This window comes from Dermacentor albipictus, chromosome 1, assembly GCF_038994185.2.
Source record: "Dermacentor albipictus isolate Rhodes 1998 colony chromosome 1, USDA_Dalb.pri_finalv2, whole genome shotgun sequence".
Classification (NCBI taxonomy): Eukaryota; Metazoa; Arthropoda; class Arachnida; order Ixodida; family Ixodidae; genus Dermacentor; species Dermacentor albipictus.
The window spans coordinates 446,078,633-446,097,945 of NC_091821.1; the positions used below are offsets into that span (position 1 = coordinate 446,078,633).

The window sequence follows — 19,313 nt, forward strand, 5'->3', positions numbered from 1 at the left end:
GTTCTCGGTTGTTAGCCAACGATGCGTTTTAGACTTCCGGAAAAGTGCTTTAAGGCTTCGATAATGAAACTGCTGTGAAATTGTGAGAGCTTGAAATTTCTTTTTGAGTGAGTGAACACCTTTAGAGTAATCTGACCAGGGCTCTCTGGAGGATATTCAACGTTCGTGGCAGCTTGTCCTATGATGTATCTGCGACTAGAACAGCGCGATTGTCTACTGACACGTTATTGTTATAGTCAGAATGTGTGCGGTCTGATTCCATCGAGTTCTGCCACTTTTATTTTTTTTTCTCTAATCACAACTCCTGCAGCACGTTGAAAATTCGAATGAACGCGTGAATAAGGATAAACTTTCCATGGGACAGCCGCATTTTCAGCTCTAAGCAGAAATGGCAGTGCATAGAATAGGCAGTAAGATAGACTTGAAAGTCACGTCACTAACAAAGCTTTATTTTATGCCATATGTCGCTCTTTAGAGATGATGAACCAGTAACTCGTTGCGTAATTCCTGGTAGTGTTTTTTAACACATTGTAGTGAATGCGTTGTAGTTATTTACTGGCAGTGTCATCAGCCCTTGTTCAACTTCTTGTGGACAGCGTGGGCAATGGCACCTTGAATAACACCACGAATGATGATTGGCAGGAAGTACTCAGAGTCATCCTCACTCGAGACTTCGCCATTGTTAGATGCAACCCGAAGAGCGTTGAGCAAATGTTCTTTCACTTCCGCGCTTAAGGGGACATTTTCGCCCTGAAGGAGCCGTCCCACTGTCTCCAAGGCCTTCCCTGCTTTCTCAAGTGCATCTGCTTCAGCTTCTGTGCAAATGGGTGGAAAGCAAATGGTGTACTTGTAGAAAACATTGAATCAGAGAATGTTACACTAATAATGAGCCGTTGAAAACTATTTTACGCCGCCTACGATGCTGCCGTGTTTCTGAAAGTGAGAAAGCTTGATGGTCACATGATAAAGCTATGCTCAGTCAAACTGCGCAACGCATATTTAAAAATACCCGTGATTTCATACTTTTAAAAGAACGAGAAAGTCCCCACAACAAAATGAGTTCTCATAATGACGGACAACAGATACATTGGTTACAATAATTGTGTGGATATCTTCTCTGGTAATGCATTTTCACAATGTCCCATTCTGAAATGACATCGCTTCTGCAATTGAGAAGTCCGCATATCACAACAATGGTGTTTTCGAAAGCTCGAATATATTTTAGACACAATTTAGATAACTGCGCAGATCCTCGAGCGAATGCGCATAACTCGTGCGAAGAGTATTTGCGAAGTTAATGTGCTTCACTCATGATATTCATTCCAGAATGTTTGCGTGCGGTGTGACATGGTGCAGTATTCAATGCTTACCTTTAGGAAGAACAGGCTTACCCAAGCCCACCTGAGGCACTCTACAAAAGAAAAAAGGTGGCCCACGTAACTAAAATATGCTGGCGTAGAATACTCGAGTGGTTTGATATATTACGTCAACACAAATACTCACAGTGTTGCGCCATCTTCGTTGCATATGAAAAAACAACAAAATAAATGTATTAGGACCATTCTTATTTGAAAATATCTAAAAGCAAATGTAAAATAATGTTGTGGTATTGCCAAGTGAAACATGATATAGGTTCTCTAACACATGCACGGAAATATGATCTGATTCGGCGTCTTTGTTTTCGCCGCTGTTAGGGCAATGACTTGAAATCAAAGAGATGCTTATTTGAGGGGATTCGTAACCGATACATAATGCCGTAAACAGAGCGCCCAAGACGTCAGTGAAGTTTCGTGTTGTACGCTTGCGAATGAGCTTCACTTATGCTACACAAGACCCTAGTGGTTTCCATTCTTTCTTCAGCTTGATGTTTGAAGTTAACATGTGCAAAAATGGCATGCGGTTTAAAACACAATCACTACAACTTAACAAAGAGAATATTTTCTTACAACGGTGAGATACGCTGGTGCAATTCATTCCGACTTTCTCAGAGTCATTTGCGATTTCACAATCTTAGATGAAGCTTCAACTGTCTGCACCAACCAAGCTCCTAATGTGTCATAGTGTGCCTCAACTGCCGCGATCATGCGGCACTTCACAATCATAATAATGTTAGTTGAGCGTGCTTTTATACATGCAATGAGTCGAATTAAGGCATGCGCCAGACTCACAGGCTACGGTGACGACAGATAGCAGGGTGAGCCACAAACAAATCTTCATGATGAATGAACTGCATCGGAGTGTCACGGAAAAAGACAGAAATAATTGCATCACAGGAAATTAGCGGGGAGTCAAGAATTGTGAACATTATTCAACGGCAGCCTTGACAATGGTGGTGGGACATAATGCTTAGGAGCATTACTACCTACCTACTCCTCAGCCAAGCCAGCCAAAAGAAATGTGCTAACTGTGTGAACGTCGATTTCAGACAATATGTGAAGATCAACGACAAAGATTTTTTAGCTGTTTAAATGCACAAGGGGGAACATTCTTAAGTTGCATATACATTGGTTTGTAAACACGAAAATCCAGAAAGATTTGATGAGTGCATGTGGTGGGAACACTTTCTATTAGTTTCGTTTTATTTTCTAATCACCTTTGTTTCGTCATTCTAATACCACTTGCTAACCTCCGTGCAGAGTATCAAACTGCAATCCCTCCTGTGTAGCGCTTCGAATCCTTTTGCCCCTTTCTTGCTGCCGGTGGCCATCATACAATATTTATCCGCACCTACTACTCACAGAGAAATTTTCCCCTGAAAGTGTTTACTTATTCCACAGTAATGAGACATTTTGGATATTTCAAGCGTTATTTAACATATTAAAACACTACGCAAGAAAAGTCTTCATTGAATATAATACCCAGGTCGCAGGGCAGACAAATTGATCTCTAATAACTTTCAGTAATATGTGAAGCCGGAAACCAAAACTCAAACGATAACTGACAGAAAATCGTAGCGAGTGGCATCCTCTGATAATGAAAACAAAGTTGAGACTCACCGCTTTCTTGTCCTGTCTGGTGGCTGGCTGGAGATTTGTTGCTTCACGAAAATTAGACTTTTCTTATATACTCCACAGACACAGATACCGCAAGACTCACCACAATGTAATCGCCGGGGTTTTCCTATCTTCACGCGTCGGTCAGTAGGGTAATTGGATGTTTGTCTAGCTTGCGGGAAAAAAATGTTATCGTGATGTCGTTGCAGTACTGAACAGCGATAGGAGAGAAACAAAGGCATGCGATGAAAGCAAAAAAATATATCTGCAAGCTCAGCGTGAGCAGGAATTGCTGCCCCTATATCAGCAAAGGTAAACGTTTACGTAGAGCAGTTGGGAAACTTAAATTCAATGTGATCAGTAAGAAGTAAACATGTTTTTTCTGCGTTCCTGCTTCAGTTATGAATATATTTGGTCAGTTATTTTAAGAAAGCATTGGAAATGGTAGTTGAGTAATTTTCTTCACTTTCAGCACTGCGCTCCAGTTGAATGATGCCATAAAATGCGATAATATTTTCACGCCATTTCCCTAGGTTATTTAAGTTCTATTAGTTTGTTTTCACAGGGTGATTTTCATTAGGTGCTGTAATTTGCCTGTGGAAAGCCTTTGTTTCTATACTGACGGACAACTTCCTGCGGCAGTGAAGGGAAATCTATGATACAAAGCGCCCAGAGGTAAGAGCTTTCCCGAATGGAGCCGCAATTCTCATTGGCGTTAGCTTAAGCTTGGAAAAGAAACGCGTTTACATAGTATATTCAGTTGGAGAAAAAGAGAAAATACAGCACTGCGTGAAATTTCACGTATTCGAAAGCTTTCAATTGCCAAGGCGAAGCAGCCGCACGTGGAAGCTACGCTGACTGACCTAAAGAAAAGTGCTGTTTCGCCCTCCTTCAAAGTTGACTGAACTAGGTTGATACTTGAATTAGAGGCAAAAATAGAAACATAATCCGTATATATATATATAGAGTTGTGTAGTGCAGGTGGAAATCTCTGCGGTAAATCCGCTTTCTCCGAAAGAGAAACGGACATAAGACGCTCCGTTGTGGCACTTCTTGAATAATATTATGAGGGGAGCTTTTTCCTTCTCTTGTTTAAATAAATATTGATGTGCCATTCAAAACTTGACTTGGATATCCACAGTAGCGCCCTCCCAGAAACTCCCACTTCTAGCAGGCCAGACAATATATGAACATGGTCGACAGTGAGGAAGGTTTGTTTAATGTCTAAAATACCCGCTATTGTGATATTTACCCTAGATTGTTAGTGTTCGAAATAGGTAGGAATATCTAAAATTACATCAATGGTGCATTGCCGCCTTCTGAATTTCATCATGTGATAGGGAATGGCTTCGGTTTGCTCACACCACCACTGCAGCCTCGTGTGAATTGTTATCTCCATGACCTTTCAAAGACTGCTTGTTTTGACCCACAGGAAGAAAAGATTCAAGAAAAGGAGTGTTTTGCCAGGCCTAAATATTGGTATTAGATGTGCCGTTTTCCAAGAGTTAGGGACAGACTTTCTTTTCCGCAAGTTATTCAGTAATTTCAATTGTGCCAATCGACCATTAGGTCCCTTGCTTCGTAACATACCGCTTGCAATGAAATCTGTACCTGCGGCAGCCTTTGTCTTACAAGACGCCAACGCATAATTTATCTCAGTCATAGAGAATTCGCAGTATAATTGTACATGCTGCAACTGAAAACACCCAAGGACTCTTTGTTTTGACATTTCAACTAAACTTTGAAACCCAGCATTAGTAGTAGATATGCTTGCCCTAGTTATAACATTCCAGAATTCCTCGGCAAGCACTAATTCTGAAGTATGCTTATTGGACAACATGGTACGCGCGAATATGGAACTTGTATTAGGAATTAGAAAAAAATCGTGGAAATCAAGGACTTATTGTGACTGTCAATTCTAGGGAGCATGCGGCTACTGCGAGAGGTTGTGTTTGAAGAACACGGCTGCTTAATGCAGGCATAGTCATCCATACATGTGGAACTGGTTTCAAGGGAGACAACGTATCTCAAAAATCACGCCATCCTTTTTTCCCAAATTTTTGTAGTCGTCTTTGCATGACGGAGTGGATTGGCTGCGAATTTCTATGCGCTTCTATATTTCCCCTCCGGTGATACGCTCTTTCTGCTCTTCTTGTTAAAGCTCTGAAATGTTCCTATTCTCGATCGAATGATGTGCACTCGTCAGGAATGGGCATTTCTTTCGTACATACTGTCATTGTTTCTTGTATCACTGATGTGAGTTTCTATACATCAATACAAGATTTCTTTAGTGTTCGCTGATTCGTTACCGCAAACCGTTCAGCTCTCCGTTTATGCGGACGACATTTGCATATGGGCCTCAGGCGTGACACGTGTACAAGTCCGCGCACGACTTCAGAAAGCCTCAACAGCTGTGTCAACATATCTAACAAGACAAGGCCTGGAGCTTTCCGCTGAGAAATGTGCACTCGTTTCTTTTACTCGGAAAGCGATGGCCCCGTATGCATTGCGGATTAATGACCAAATTATACGATATAGACGAACGCACCGATTTCTTGGCGTCATCATTGATAGAGACTTGTCTTGGAGCCCTCACATCTCGTACATGACAAAGCGTTTGGCCGCCATTGTGGACCTTCTTGCGTTTCTCGGCGGTAAGTCATGGGGCGCAACAGTACCGTCAATGTTGCAACTATATAAAGCACTGTTCTTGGGCTTCCTGCGGTACAGCTTACCTGTACTAGGAAATACTTGCACTACGAATATCCGCAAGCTCCAAAGCGTGCAAGCCCAAGCACTCAGGACTTGTCTCGGTCTCCCCAAAACTACGTCATCGATTGCGACAGTGGCCATAGCCAGAGACGCTCCTTTGACCGTTTACATGGATACAGATGTCCTGAGAGCACACATCCGACACCTGACTCGGATTCCCTCCCACCATCTTGCTTGCTTGCCAACAAAGAGGCCACTTTCAACTTTTGTAAAAACTATTGTAAGACATCAGTCCTACTTGCCATCAGAATTTACGCCCGCTACACGATTATCAGATCCATTGTGGTGTCTGCACGGGCCGCAAGTGCAACTGACAATTCCAGGAATCAGAAAGAAAGCTGGAGCGCCACTGCAAGCTTTGAAACAGGCAACCTTGGAGCACATTCACAACGTGCACAGATTCTGGCAACATGTGTACACAGATGGTTCAGTAAAACTGAACAGCTCTGCTGCTTCAGTCGTCATCCCTGCAACATCTGAGGAAATCAAAGTAAGAACTTCATGTGCGACCACGTCGACGGGTGCAGAACTCGCGGCGCTTCGTGCTGCACTTGTTTTCATTAAGCAGAAGCCACCGCAACAATGGACAGTCTTTAGTGACTCCAAGGCAGCCCTTCATTGTATAGGAAGCCCAATGCGCCACGGACCCAGTGAACAACTGGCCTCAGAAATTCGGCACATATATCATCAAAGCCATGAAAAGGGACATAACATAATCTTTCAGTGGCTTCCAGGACATTGTAATATCAGCGGGAATGACCACGCCGACGAAGCCGCCCGATCTGCGCATGAAAGTGGTCAACGAGTCTTCATTCCGCTTTCGCGAACAGACGCCGCGGCTGGGCTGCGATTGATGTCCCGTGAGTGTACTTTGCCCATGTGGGACTCAAATGTTTTCACCATGTGTCGGTTGCGTTCGTTGTCTCCGCACATACGGATGCACCTACCGCCTGGGTTACCACGACGTGAACAGACCATGCTCTACCGTCTGTGGCTAGGCGTTGCCTTTACTAACTCATATGCTTTCCTCATTGGAATGGCCAACAGCCCCACGTGTGACACATGCAACATCGACGAGACGCTCTCACATATTATCTGTGTCTGCCCGCGTTATAGTGCTCAGAGACAAGTGATGTGCAGAGTACTGGACCAGTTGGACAATCGTCCACTATCAGAACTAAAAGCTTTAGGTCAATGCTCCGAAAAAACATCCGCGTTAAAGGCCTTACTCGCGTTATTAAGGTTCCTGCGGTCTACGGGGCTTCACGACAGACTCTAAGAATGCCGCCCCCTACCGTTCTTTACTGTACGCGCTTTGTTCGTGCTTGTCTCTCTTTCTTTCTATCTTCCTCTTCCGCTCTGTTTCTCTTTTTATCCCCTTTAACCCTTCCCCCTGCGCAGGGTAGCCAACCGGAACTACCTCTGGCTAACCTCCCTGCCTTTCTCTGCATTATCTTATCTCTCTCTAGTTTGTGTTGTGTTTCGAGTCCACAGCCGCAGTGCTTTTGGCACGGCAGTTGTCTTCTACAACAAGGATCGGGTACGCATGGCTCTTTGATGCCTGAACCTACGCAGCACACAGTATTCTTCTTTGTTAGCAACCGGCTCAGACGACCAACACGAGAGGAAGCTTCCGCTCTGGATATCGAATTTAACAATAAAGATTCTTGTGTTTTGACGTGATAGAACCACAATCTGATTGTGAGGCACGCCGTAGAGGGGGACTCCGGAGTAATTTTTACCACCTGCGAATGTTTAGAATGCCTCCAGTGCAGAGGACACGGGCGTTTTTTTTTGCGTGATGGTAATACGGCCACCGTGAGGTGGAGTTGATCACGCGAGGTCGTGCTTAGCAGCGCAACATCTTGGCTGCTAAGCCACAACGGCGGGTGGCATGCGTCCAAGTATGTCCCAAAAACAATCAGCTCTTTTTCGGCGACGACTGCACCAAATGTTATAACTATTGGTGTACTTAAAAGAAAATCACAGAATATAGTGACTGTGGGAAGCAGGTATTTATTTACTGTGTTATTTGTATGAAAATTAGTGGAAAATGCCAAAATAAATAAAATAAGTATAATGTTTATGCTTCTTCTGTCTGGATATAAGTATATCGCAATTCTGTAAGCGGCACGCCTTAGGACATCTAACGCCGAATAAAACGATGCATTATGCATCCCTTTGAGATATACCACTAATTCTAGAGTAGAAATTTCGCAATACCTTCGTATATAAGCGTTGCAACAATTTTCGCATACCTGCTAAATTTACATGTCAAGTTTGTCAGCTTCGCACGCTCTTATAGATTCCGTTTAGAGAACTGTGATAACTTCATTTGCCGAACATTTATAGATTTTTAGGCACCGCTCTTTTATTTCATTAGCACTTACTAACTGTGGAAAGTTATTGTATGACATTGGAGAACATAAATATAAGTTATCCTTGTTTGAGTAAATTGAATGTAAAGTTCTCTGCCGGATAAAACAAGGCTCATCGCGGTGACTCATTGACTGTGGCGTGGCGCTGCTATGCCCTAGGTCCGGGATTTTATCCCGGCAAAAATGCACAAATACATAAATTTAGGTGTTTGTTAAGGCACCCCGCGTGGTCAAAATTGTTCAGGAGTGTCCCGCAATGGAGTGCCTCATACTCATATCTTGATTTTGACATATAAAACGACAGATTTTTAAAACTAATCCATCGAATTTTGTTCAACTTACCCTAGAGGTGTTCTCGTAACGCTATTTATGGGGTTCACATGAACATGAATAGAAAAATTGAAGTTAACTGAGAGCCAGAACATCCTCTGAACAGAAATAACCTCGAGGAATAATCTTTGTTATGAAAAAGGCTTGGTGCTAGTCATTTCAGTGACAATGGTGCATTCGTATATTTCATATTTGTTTACTCTGAGAGTTTCATGTGCGAAAAGTTAAAAAGGAGCCTTTCACAATAGAATCTGTGCTTATCATAGTTTGGGTGTAGGCCAGTTGGTGATTCATTATTTGGCGACAGCGCCGCAAGCAAAATACGAGACATGAAGGAAGGAACAACATAAAGCTGCTCGTGTTGTCCGTTCCTTCAATTCTGGTGTCTTGCTTGTGGAAACTCCCAAAAGTAAAGAATCTTAGCTATCAAAGTGAGAATTCCCGGTAGTTAGAAGACTTTACTGTTGGGCTAGTTGGTCGTCCATATTGGAATAGTAACTTAGCGCGAATAAAAACACGGCAACAAGAAAGTCTGACAAGGATGAGCGTTACTCACAACTGTTTAATGGAAGGAAGGATAGTATATATATGCATATCCTCTTGTCGCGCATGTACCTAATAAGCAGAATAGAAACAGGTACATGCAATTCAAAGGAGGTTGCGCAAGAAGCTAAATGCGGCATCTAGTAATGTGATATAAGGCTCACTTTCACACCTATTTCTGTTCTTCTTGATAAAGAAGGCCTCAAGAGCGAGCATGGAAGAGGCGTTTCCACTCTTGCCCAGAATCGCTAGTCGCAGAAAATCGCAGTCGCAGAAAATCGAGCGTCACAACCACACGCGCTAACATGAGCCACCACATGTGCGCCCTTATCCTCTTCCGGTAGTTATCCTTATCCTTGTCCTGTAGTTAGCCTGTGGCAAGTGGACTGAATCACCATTTAGTATCGGTGCGTGTATGTGCGTCTCTTTTCGGTTGTTGTGCAGGCTTGTTTAGGTGCAGGGAATATTTTTGCGTATGTATGTATGTATGTATGTATGTATGTATGTATGTATGTATGTATGTATGTATGTATGTATGTATGTATGTATGTATGTATGTATGTATGTATGTATGTATGTATGTATGTATGTATGTATGTATGTATGTATGTATGTATGTATGTATGTATGTATGTATGTATGTATGTATGTATGTATACCTAACCGTTTCCCCCCTGCCTGGCTCAATGGCTGATCCGTGGGTGAATGGGTAGCCCATCTGGCTCCTGTGCTGAGGGAACACGGCTCAAAACCAACCATCGAAGCAACTTGCGTCATTGAGTATGTGGTAATGTGTACATACATGAGTTTCTTCTACGAACCTCTTTTACGCCGACGTTGGTCACTATACATACGGAATTTGGTAGGTACCGCTGTTTGCGAAATCCCCTTCACGCCGACTTAGATAACTGGTTACATGCGACTCGGTCTGTGGAGCTCTTCAATGAGCATCTTTGATTCCAACTTGTGTCACTGGGTATATGCCAGAAGGCGTGTGCCGCTCTTTAATGAATATGTTTATCGTCATCTTGGGTAACTATGCCTGTGCCACTGGGCATGCGCTGCTCAACACCTATCCCCCCCCCCCCCCGTGACAAGAAAGTTCTCTCAACTTAATTCGATATTGAGTGCAATCGAGCGTTCGTCACAAGGGTTCATCAAGGACAGCAACCCAACGCATTAGGAATGTGCGCCACAAATGCAGCGGATATGTTGCGCTTCCAATGAACGTCTTTCGCGCCAACACTCGACCTACCCGAGCCATGAATGCACATTTTCAGCGTCCGAAGGCACCATCATGCCACGCGTATCGTTTCGGACACCACATGCGGATTTCTCGGCGGTGCCACTCGATGGCGCAACGTGTCCAAAACGAAGCGCGAGAAAGGAGCTCAGTTGCCGCATTACGCTTTGGTCGGTGCTCGGAAGCACCAGCGCCTAATGCAATGCGGAGGCCATGCGCAGGCTTCCCTTATCATTCCCTTATCACAAAAATTACGACTAAAATTAGAAGAGGCATTTTCCGAGTACGATGGTGATAATAAGAGCCGACAGAGAAGACGAAGCTGAAGGACATCATCATCCGCTGAAATTGATCAGTGTGTACTCGAATTATTGGCCAACCCAATGAGAATTACGGCCATGGCTGCTCACCAGTAAGAGAAGTTGAAGTTGAATTTGTTTTCATCAGTAGGTACAAACAGTAGTACAAACAGGTAAAGTATAATTGCACAATTGGTGGTCCCGAAGTAAAAACTGTCGGGGGGAACCCCTAAACAGGAAAGAAAATGGGGGTTACTACAATTGCGCAAAGGAACTTGAGCATTCGAACACAATTTTTTTGTAGACCAGTTATAAAGAGAATGAAACCTTCATTTGAAGCAGTGACTTGTCAGTCGAGGTGGAAGGGTCCCTTATTCTAGGAACCCTGAAACAAAAGCGCACACGTGTACCCAGTTGCACACGCACGTGTGTAGGCACGTGTATCCGCTCAGGTGTGATTGGACCAGAGGTACTCTGTCAGAAAAATGTATTGTTGCGCGTGCCGTGCTCCTTAAAGGAGTCAGTCAAAATGAAGCAAATATATGGTAATCTAAACGCATGCTTTGAAATCATTGTGAAGCTCATGCGAAAGAATTAATACAATGCTACAAAACTGTTTACGTTCTAAGGCGGTTCGCACCCTAGCGAAACCGTTGCTGCCCGGTTTCACCTGCAGAACCCGCAAACTTTCAAACCTACAAACCTGCAAAATACCCGGATATCCATGATAGCAAAATATACTGTATCGCTAATTCACCCTCCTTTATGCCATCCCCAGGGACGGCTGGCATTACATGGTAAGGGGCCGACCCGGCAGTAAGGCCCGGCCCCGAGAAAGAAGGCACAGAAGATTTCGGTTTATTAAAGGATTAGGCACTGAAGGACAGTTTTCTAGCGCTCGGGATATTCGGTACAGTTCGGTCTTTCACTGCACAAATGCGATGAGGAAGTAGATGGTCACCAGCACCTATGCAGGGGTAGTACAGATGGGTTTACATATAAGGCAACTAGTTCCATGAGTTCTGTCATGTCATTGAGCCTTCTTGCTAGAAAACAAAAGCAGGAGCAACAGCACCCAGCAGCAACCAAAGCCAGCAGTGCCCGGAAGGGTTTGCCCGACAACCTTCTCTTTAATAGTACCATTATTCACTTTCCAGCATATAAAAACTTCATCGCCCATAGTCAAGGATGCATTTGGACTTTCCGTCATCGTGCTTTAAGGCTCTAATGATGAAAATGCTGTAAATTTGTGCCCCCTTGAATTTTTTTAGCGAGTAAATGCGATTCGAGTTATCTGACCTGTGTTCGATTGAGGATTGAGGATTGAGCTTGTCCTGTGATGTATCTTTGACTTCACAAGTGCGATTGTCTAGCCACACATCAGTAAGATTGTCATAATGTCCGCGGTCCCGCGCCGTCGAGTTCTTCCTCATTCATTTTTCTCTCTAACCATAACTAATACAGCGCTATAAAAATTCAAATAAACATGTGAATAAGTTCAAATTTCCACATGGGAGAGTCATGTTTTAACCTATTAGCCGAAATAGGAACACATTGGAAACGCAGTAAGACAGATTTGAAAGTCACTGCAACAGCACAGCTTTATTTTAGCCCAAATAATGCTACTGTAGAGATCATGAAAAACTAAATGGGTGCGTAATTCCTGCTAGTGTTTTTATGATATTATAGTTGACGCGTTGTAATTTTCAATAGCAGTTTCTTAGCCCTTGTTCAACTTCTTGTGAACAACGCGGGCGATGGCACTCTGAACAACGCCACGAATGATGATCGGCCATATGTACTCGGAGCCATCTTCAGTCAAGACTTCGCCATTGTTACACGCAACCCGCAGAGCATTGACCAAATGGTCTTGCACCTCCTCGTTTAAGGCGACATTTTCGTCCTGGAGAAGCCGTCCCAATGTCTCCAGGGTCTTTCCAGCTTTCTCAAGTGCATCTGCTTCAGCTTCTGCACAATTTGGCGGTAAGAAAATGGTCCACAGTTACAAAACAGTGAATTAGCCAATGTAACGCTAATAATAGATAATGGAAGACAACAGTTTTACGTCACATACGATGCTCATATGTTTCACTAAGTGAGAAGGTTTGATGGTCACGTGGTACATCCATGCTTAGCTGAATTAACTATCCATGTTTAAGAATATCCCTGATTTCTTACTCTTAATATCGTGGGAAAGACACCGTAACAAAATCAGTTCTCATAATGTGGGGCAACAGACCCACTGCAATAATTCTGTGCATACGTTCTGTAATCTATTCCGCATATCCTAAATCACAACGGTAATCTGTATATAACAACAGTGCTATTATAGAAACATTAAATATATTTGAATACTCAATATAGTTAACTGCGTAGAAGATCAACAAAAAGCGCATAACTCGTGCGAAGAGTGTTTGCGTAATAAGTGTGCTTAAGTAATGATATTAGATTCCTGACATGGTCCGCAGAATCTGTATACACTAGAGTCAGAAAGTTTGAACGTGGAGCGACGTGGTGCAGTATTGAATGCTTACGTTTAGGAGGAACAGGCTTAGCCAAGGCCACCTGTGGCGCTCTACAAAAGAAATAAGGTGCCCCAGATAAGTACAATATTCGGGCGTAAAATATTCTTGTAATTTTATATATTACATCAACACAAAATACTCACAGTGTCGCGCCATCTTCATTGAATATGAAATAAAGAACAACGAAAAGAATGTATTAGAACCACTGTTCGTTGAAAATGCCTAATGCTAATGTAAATTATTGTTGTGGTAACGCCCAGCGAAACATAACATAGGTTCTATAACACATGTATGGAAATACCATCCGATTTGGCACATTAGTTTTCGTCGCTGATAGTGCAACGGCTTGAAATTCAAAGGTATGCTGATTTGAATGCGTTCGTAGCCGATAGATAACGCCGTTAACAGTGCGCCCATGACCGCAGTGTAGCTTCAAGTTGTACGCTTAGAAATTCACTCCACTTATGCTTCAGACGACTCTAGTCGTTTCTATTCCTTCTTCTACTTGCTGTTTAAAGTTAATGTGTGGAAAAATTACATACGAATCAAAATACAACAACAGCTTAACAAGAAGAATATTTTGCTTACAACCCGACAGAGGCTAGTGCAATTAATTAATTCCGACTTTCTCAAATGCACTTGCATCTTGGAAATCTTAGGTGAACTATCGTCTGCGGACCCCAACCAAGCTCCTATTGTGTCCTACTCTACTAAAAGTGCTACGCTGATGCGACTCATAAAAGTCACCATAGTGCTAGTTGAGCTAGCTTTTATAACATGTAACCCCTCAAATTAGGACATGTGGTATACTCACAGGCTACGGCGACGATGGATAGCAGCGTAAGCCACAAGCAAGTCTTCATGATGAAATGGCCTACGTAGGAGTATCACACACACAAACAAAAAAAAGCATTGCATCACAGAAAAGAAGCGAGGAGCTTTCAATAGTGAAAATTATTCAACGGCTGGCTTGAAAATCGTGGTGAGACATACTGCTTAGGAGCATTATTGTGTCGGCGTCCCAATACCTTAGCCAAGCAAGCGAAAACAAACATGAGTAATTTGTAAACTTCGATTTCAAAGATAGTGTGAAGATCTACAACGAAGGAATTCGATAGTTCTTCCAGAGCATGAGGGGAACATATTTAAGTGGCATATACAATGGTTTGTAAACGCGAAAATCCAGAAACATTTAATTGGAAACATGGGAACGCCTTAGGGAAGTATTTTTGATTGCCAGTTATGTGAACACTTTCCTGTTAGTTTCGTTTTATTTTCTAATAACCTTTGTTTGGTCATTCTAACTTCGCTTGCTCACCTCCGTGGAGAGTTTCGAAATTGTAAACTTCCTCCTCGGTAACCCTTGAACCTTTCCGATCTCCTTCTTGCTTTCGGTTGCAGTCATACAATATCCATCCACTCCCAAAACTCAGAGAGGAATTTTTTCCTAAACGGTTTTTACTGATTATTCAAAAACAACAAGATGTAATGAATGTTTCGTCGCTATTACGAATAATTCATGTTATTTCCACTATGTTGCTCTTGTTCACAATGTCTGTAGGCATCTTATGATATCATTAATACATTTGGGCCCCTCGGTTAACCTCCTTTCTTCTCCAACGTCATTGCAGAATTCGAACAGCACGCGAGAAATGCATTCATTGCATATACTACCGGCATCCTGCGGATGACAAATTGATCTCTAATAACCGTCAGGCATATGTGACGCATCAAAAAGAAAACCAAGGAAAGAAACTCTCCCGATGGTTGATGCAAATTCGAACTGAGCAGCAACCTCTCATACTTAAAACAAAGTTGACACTCACCGCTTTCTTCTGCTGCCTGGTGGTCGGGTGATAACTGTTTGCTTCATGAAGATTCAACATTCTTGATATACTCATACACATGGCTACGACTGAATTCAACACAATGTAATCTCTGGGGTTTTCCAATCTCCATGAGTTGGTCGAGGGAATAATCGCAGGTTCATCTACCTTGCTGGAAAGAGGTTATCGCGATGTCGGTGAGTTACTGAAGAGCAATTGGAGAGAAATAAAGAAATGTGACGAAAGGAAAAAAAAATACCCGCCAGCTCAGCGTGAGTGCTAATTGCTCGCACTCAGTCGGTAAAAGGTAACAACGACGTAGATCAGATGGAAAAGTTTCTTTCGAGGTGATGAAGACGAAATAAATATGTTTTTGCAGCATCCCTACATGAGAAAATATTCCAAAAGCCAGGGGAACTCATGCTTCAAAGTGTTGTTTTCACTGGCTTTACTTAACGAAAAATAACAAAAACATAGACGTTTCGCCGCCTATGCGGGTGGCATCGTCAGTACACAATGGCAACAAATGAGAAATACATCCTATTTATCTATAAAACTGCCGTAAACATCCGGCAGGGGGCCACGGTTAGAAAATAGGATGTATTTGATGGATTGCCATGGATGGCCACGGTTAGATAAATAGGATGCATTTCTCATTTGTTGCCATTGGGTACTGACGATGCCACCCGCACAGGTGGCGAAACGTCCATGTTTTTGTTACTTTTTGTTAAGTAAAGCCAGTGAAAACAACACTTTGAAGCATGAGCATCCCTACATATTGGTCTGTTATTCTGTGGATGCATTTGAATGTTGTCATAATGCACGATACTATTTTCGACGCCATTTCTTCAGCTCATTTAAGTGCTATTAGCCTACTTTTACGGGATACATTCTTTAGGTGCTGTAATTTACCTTTGGAAATCACTTGTTTCTATACTAGTGGACAGCTTCAGGCGGCTGTGACGGAAAATCAACGAATACAAAGCGCGAACAACAGTCCTCCCGAATGGAGCCATAATTCTCATGAGCGTTAGATTAAAGGAGAACTCAAAAAAAAATCTTCGATCTTGTTCTTTGTGCTGCAATAAGTAACTAATGACCCAGTAATCAGGGCACAAAACATCATTGGCTTCAGAGCGCGATCGGCAATTATTTTGAGCCTTGTTTGCAGCAACCAGTCCAAGTTTCGGTTTGAGAGACCAACGAGATGGATCAAAGAAGGAATGTAAACGCAGCACGACACGTTATCGCACAAAACTGTGGCGTACGCACACCAGCGCGCTCGCCGCCGCGCGAGCGATGCATCGTGAGCATCGTGTTGCTAGCTCAGTCTGCTACGCTTTCACGTGCTTTGCGATGTCCTCGCCATCATCGTCGTGCTCGTTTACGTGCTCCAGCCGCGACTATTTCCTGCTTGCGGTAGTGGACGCCGAATTTGACGTGGCCAATCACATTTGATTTGAACCAGTACAAAGCAGCGACTCGGAAAGTGCGGCTAGCGATAGCTATCAATATGCGTAGGCACCGGTACAAGTAGTACGAGCCATTCGTCGTGGGCGCTTTGGGAATGAAGCATATTCCGGAGCAGGACACAAGGTGAGGTAAAAGTCGACATAGCATTAGGCTTGGGGGGAGGAAGTCGTTGTGGAAGGTCATCGGACTGCTCTAAGCTTGGCCGATTCGGTTCATACCAGGAACGCTAGAAATGAAACTAGCAAATCTGGCTGCTCTTCAGTCGGGTCTATTCTAAGCATCCAGTGGCGCGCCCAAACTCAGGCCACTTCTGCCGCTTATCGACGCCGACGGTATAGCCAACGAGCAAGCCAAGCGAGCTGGCGGTCGCTGGGAAATGGGTATAAGCCTAGCTCGCTCGCCATCGGATACAAGGCCGACAGTCCCTGCGACCTGTTCACAGCTGGTAATAAAACACCTCTATTCGTCAACACAATCAACGTCTGCACATTTATGTCGCTCATGCGTGACAATACAATTAGTCTTCTCTACGCCGTTGGCGACGATGCGAAAAAACGTTAGCCAGGCGAGCCGCTTCGCAGAGCCGATTACAATGGCGGTTGCGCTGACCGCTTGCGAGTCAAAATCGCGGCAACGATTTACTATATCGCGAGACGTTTTACAACACGCACGCTTTCGAGGTCGCTTTATGAGTTATTTCGTGCGAGAAACAAATTTTAGCCGATTTTCGTGCTGCCGTCAGTGGCGAAATGGATGAGCGTCACGACTGATGCGGGAGTGTCCCGCATCAGTCCCAGACTGATCCCTCAGGACCTAAATAAAGTTCTTCATACCATACCATACGACCATGGAGAAAAAAAAAAAAGAAGGCCGGGACGATCGGAGTGGCACGAAACTTGCTCCAGGACCCGTCCCGATGGCAGCGCAAACTGGTGACGTAGTGTTTTCTCGGTTCTGGGTATTCCTTTCTTGATGTCGATATCACGAGGTGCAGCGTTTAGCGGTTGGCTTCACGCACGATCTTTAAAGTTGATCATAATTATCTTCTAAGCTGTATTTGCGCTTGATATTTTGCAGACGATGCTTGTGTTCCCACATAAATTGATCTCACCCCTTAACTCGAGTTCGAAATTTTGTGCCAGTACTCTTTGTGCTTGGAAAAGGAAGACGGATGCATTCCATTTTAAATTTTAAATTTAAATGTATAGAGAAAATGCAGCACTACGCGGTAAATTCTGCCTACTTATATGATTTTCTTTTCTACGTTTGAGCGAATGCGAAGCCACCACACGTGGAGGTTACGCTGACGGATTTTCAGAGAAGCAAAAGTGTGTTACCCGCTGCCGAATCATTTCAGGCATGAACACTTCTGTGCAAAGAAGAGTCCCAATAGCTTTCCTTTCACTGTCAACTATAGTTAATCCGCGACGACACAAGGCTATATCGTATGACTTCCTAAGCATTATTTATTATTAAAATATGGGGTATTACGTGCCAAAACCACTTTCTGATCATAAGGCACGCCTTAGTAGAAGACTACAGAAATTTCGACCATCTGGGGTTCTTTAGCGTGCACCTAAATCTAAGTACAAGGGAGTTTTCGCATTTCGCCCCCATCGAAATGCAGCCACGGCACAACCAAAGCGGGTTAACTTCCTAAGCAGTCATAGAATATGTCCTTTTCTAAATAAGTAAAGTCTCAGTTGTATGAACGTCAGCTTATTGAATATTTTAGAATAACTAACTTTTTTTTAAAATCCCCGGCAGTTTTCTTTAGATTCTATGCAAAAATGTTTCACTTCAACGAATTTCGGAACAGTCAATAATTCAGTTTAACGAGCTCGCTCAGAAGACCAAGGCTTATTTTTACGATCAGTTAATGAAGTATTGCGCCCTGCACTTCAGGCGCAACCGATGCCCGCCCTCATCAAACCGCTGCTCCAGCGACAATGTAACGTCACTGGCGCTACAGCGCACCTGGGGCGAAGCGGCGGCGCGGAAATGAATGGCAACGAGGCATGGCCTCCGAGATTGCCCGCACAAAACGAGCAAGTTTGTAATCTTGGGGGTCATGAACAAAGTAACATCGCTGGCGCTCACAACGCCACCAGAGCAAAGCGGCGATCTGTCGCACCAAAATCACGTGGTATGTGGTTTTTTCCGACTGGCTAGTCGTGGCATGGTCGTCGTCTCCTTTTTTCCAGTCTCGTTGGTTCCTCGTGTGCACACAAACGACCCTGGTGGTGTGTTTTTCATCGGCTCCGTTCAGCCTTCCAGTATTAAGTAACTACGGCAATTGGCGTGCTCACTTTCGAGATGAGTGCGACAAAACGGAAGTGGTTGTCTCTCTCGAGATCTGGAGATTGTTTCCAGTGTTCGTCCTGACGAAGAAGACGAGTGCGACGAAGAAGGGACAATTGCCGAGCCAGTTTCAAGCCCTATATCACTAGCTGAGGTTGTAGGGTACATTGGAAAGTTGAGAGACTTTGTGTCTCAACTGCAAGCTGTGCCAGAAGAAGTGTACAAGAACATTGACTCTTTGGAATGTTTTGTTACTTCCTGTGCTTTAAAAGTACAAGTGCAAAAGAACATTACAGATTTTTTTTTTCTAAGTGAGAAAGGCAGCATTATAACTGCCATAAACCTTGTACTTGTTGATATGTGCAAATTTCTTTTCACACATTTTTAACACTATGGATGCCATGTCTTTTGCTCCATGAATTGCACATCAAACTTTTGACTCTGTTGTTGGTCTAGTGAATATTCAGTTTAGTGAACTTTCAGTTAAGTGAACTATTTCCTTCGGTCCAATACAATGCTCGGCAAATCGTACCGGTGTCAACCGGGTCGTCATTTCATCCAAATATCGTCGCCTCAGGATGCCCCGCCGTGCACAGGTGCTGTTTGTCGAGGGTGTCATAATTCGCAATC

The 19,313-nt window shown here is 43.5% G+C and overlaps 1 protein-coding gene and 1 long non-coding RNA gene across 2 annotated transcripts; both read right to left on the bottom strand.

Annotated features, from left to right (window-relative positions):
- Positions 1–427: 427 nt before the first annotated feature.
- Positions 428–3,124, bottom strand: LOC135903092 (uncharacterized). The gene is made up of 5 exons (XM_065433474.1): positions 2,997–3,124; positions 2,169–2,227; positions 1,504–1,516; positions 1,371–1,411; positions 428–815 (listed from the first exon to the last, which is right to left on the bottom strand). The coding sequence occupies exons 2-5, from the start codon at positions 2,215–2,217 to the stop codon at positions 568–570; spliced, it is 351 nt and encodes a 116-aa protein (XP_065289546.1). The 5' UTR covers positions 2,218–2,227; positions 2,997–3,124; the 3' UTR covers positions 428–567.
- A 10,770-nt stretch (positions 3,125–13,894) lies between these two features.
- Positions 13,895–17,337, bottom strand: LOC139059195 (uncharacterized). Its single transcript, XR_011513985.1, has 3 exons — positions 17,216–17,337; positions 14,910–15,081; positions 13,895–13,957 (listed from the first exon to the last, which is right to left on the bottom strand). It is a non-coding gene; the product is annotated as an uncharacterized lncRNA (long non-coding RNA).
- Between the last annotated feature and the right edge of the window lie 1,976 nt (positions 17,338–19,313).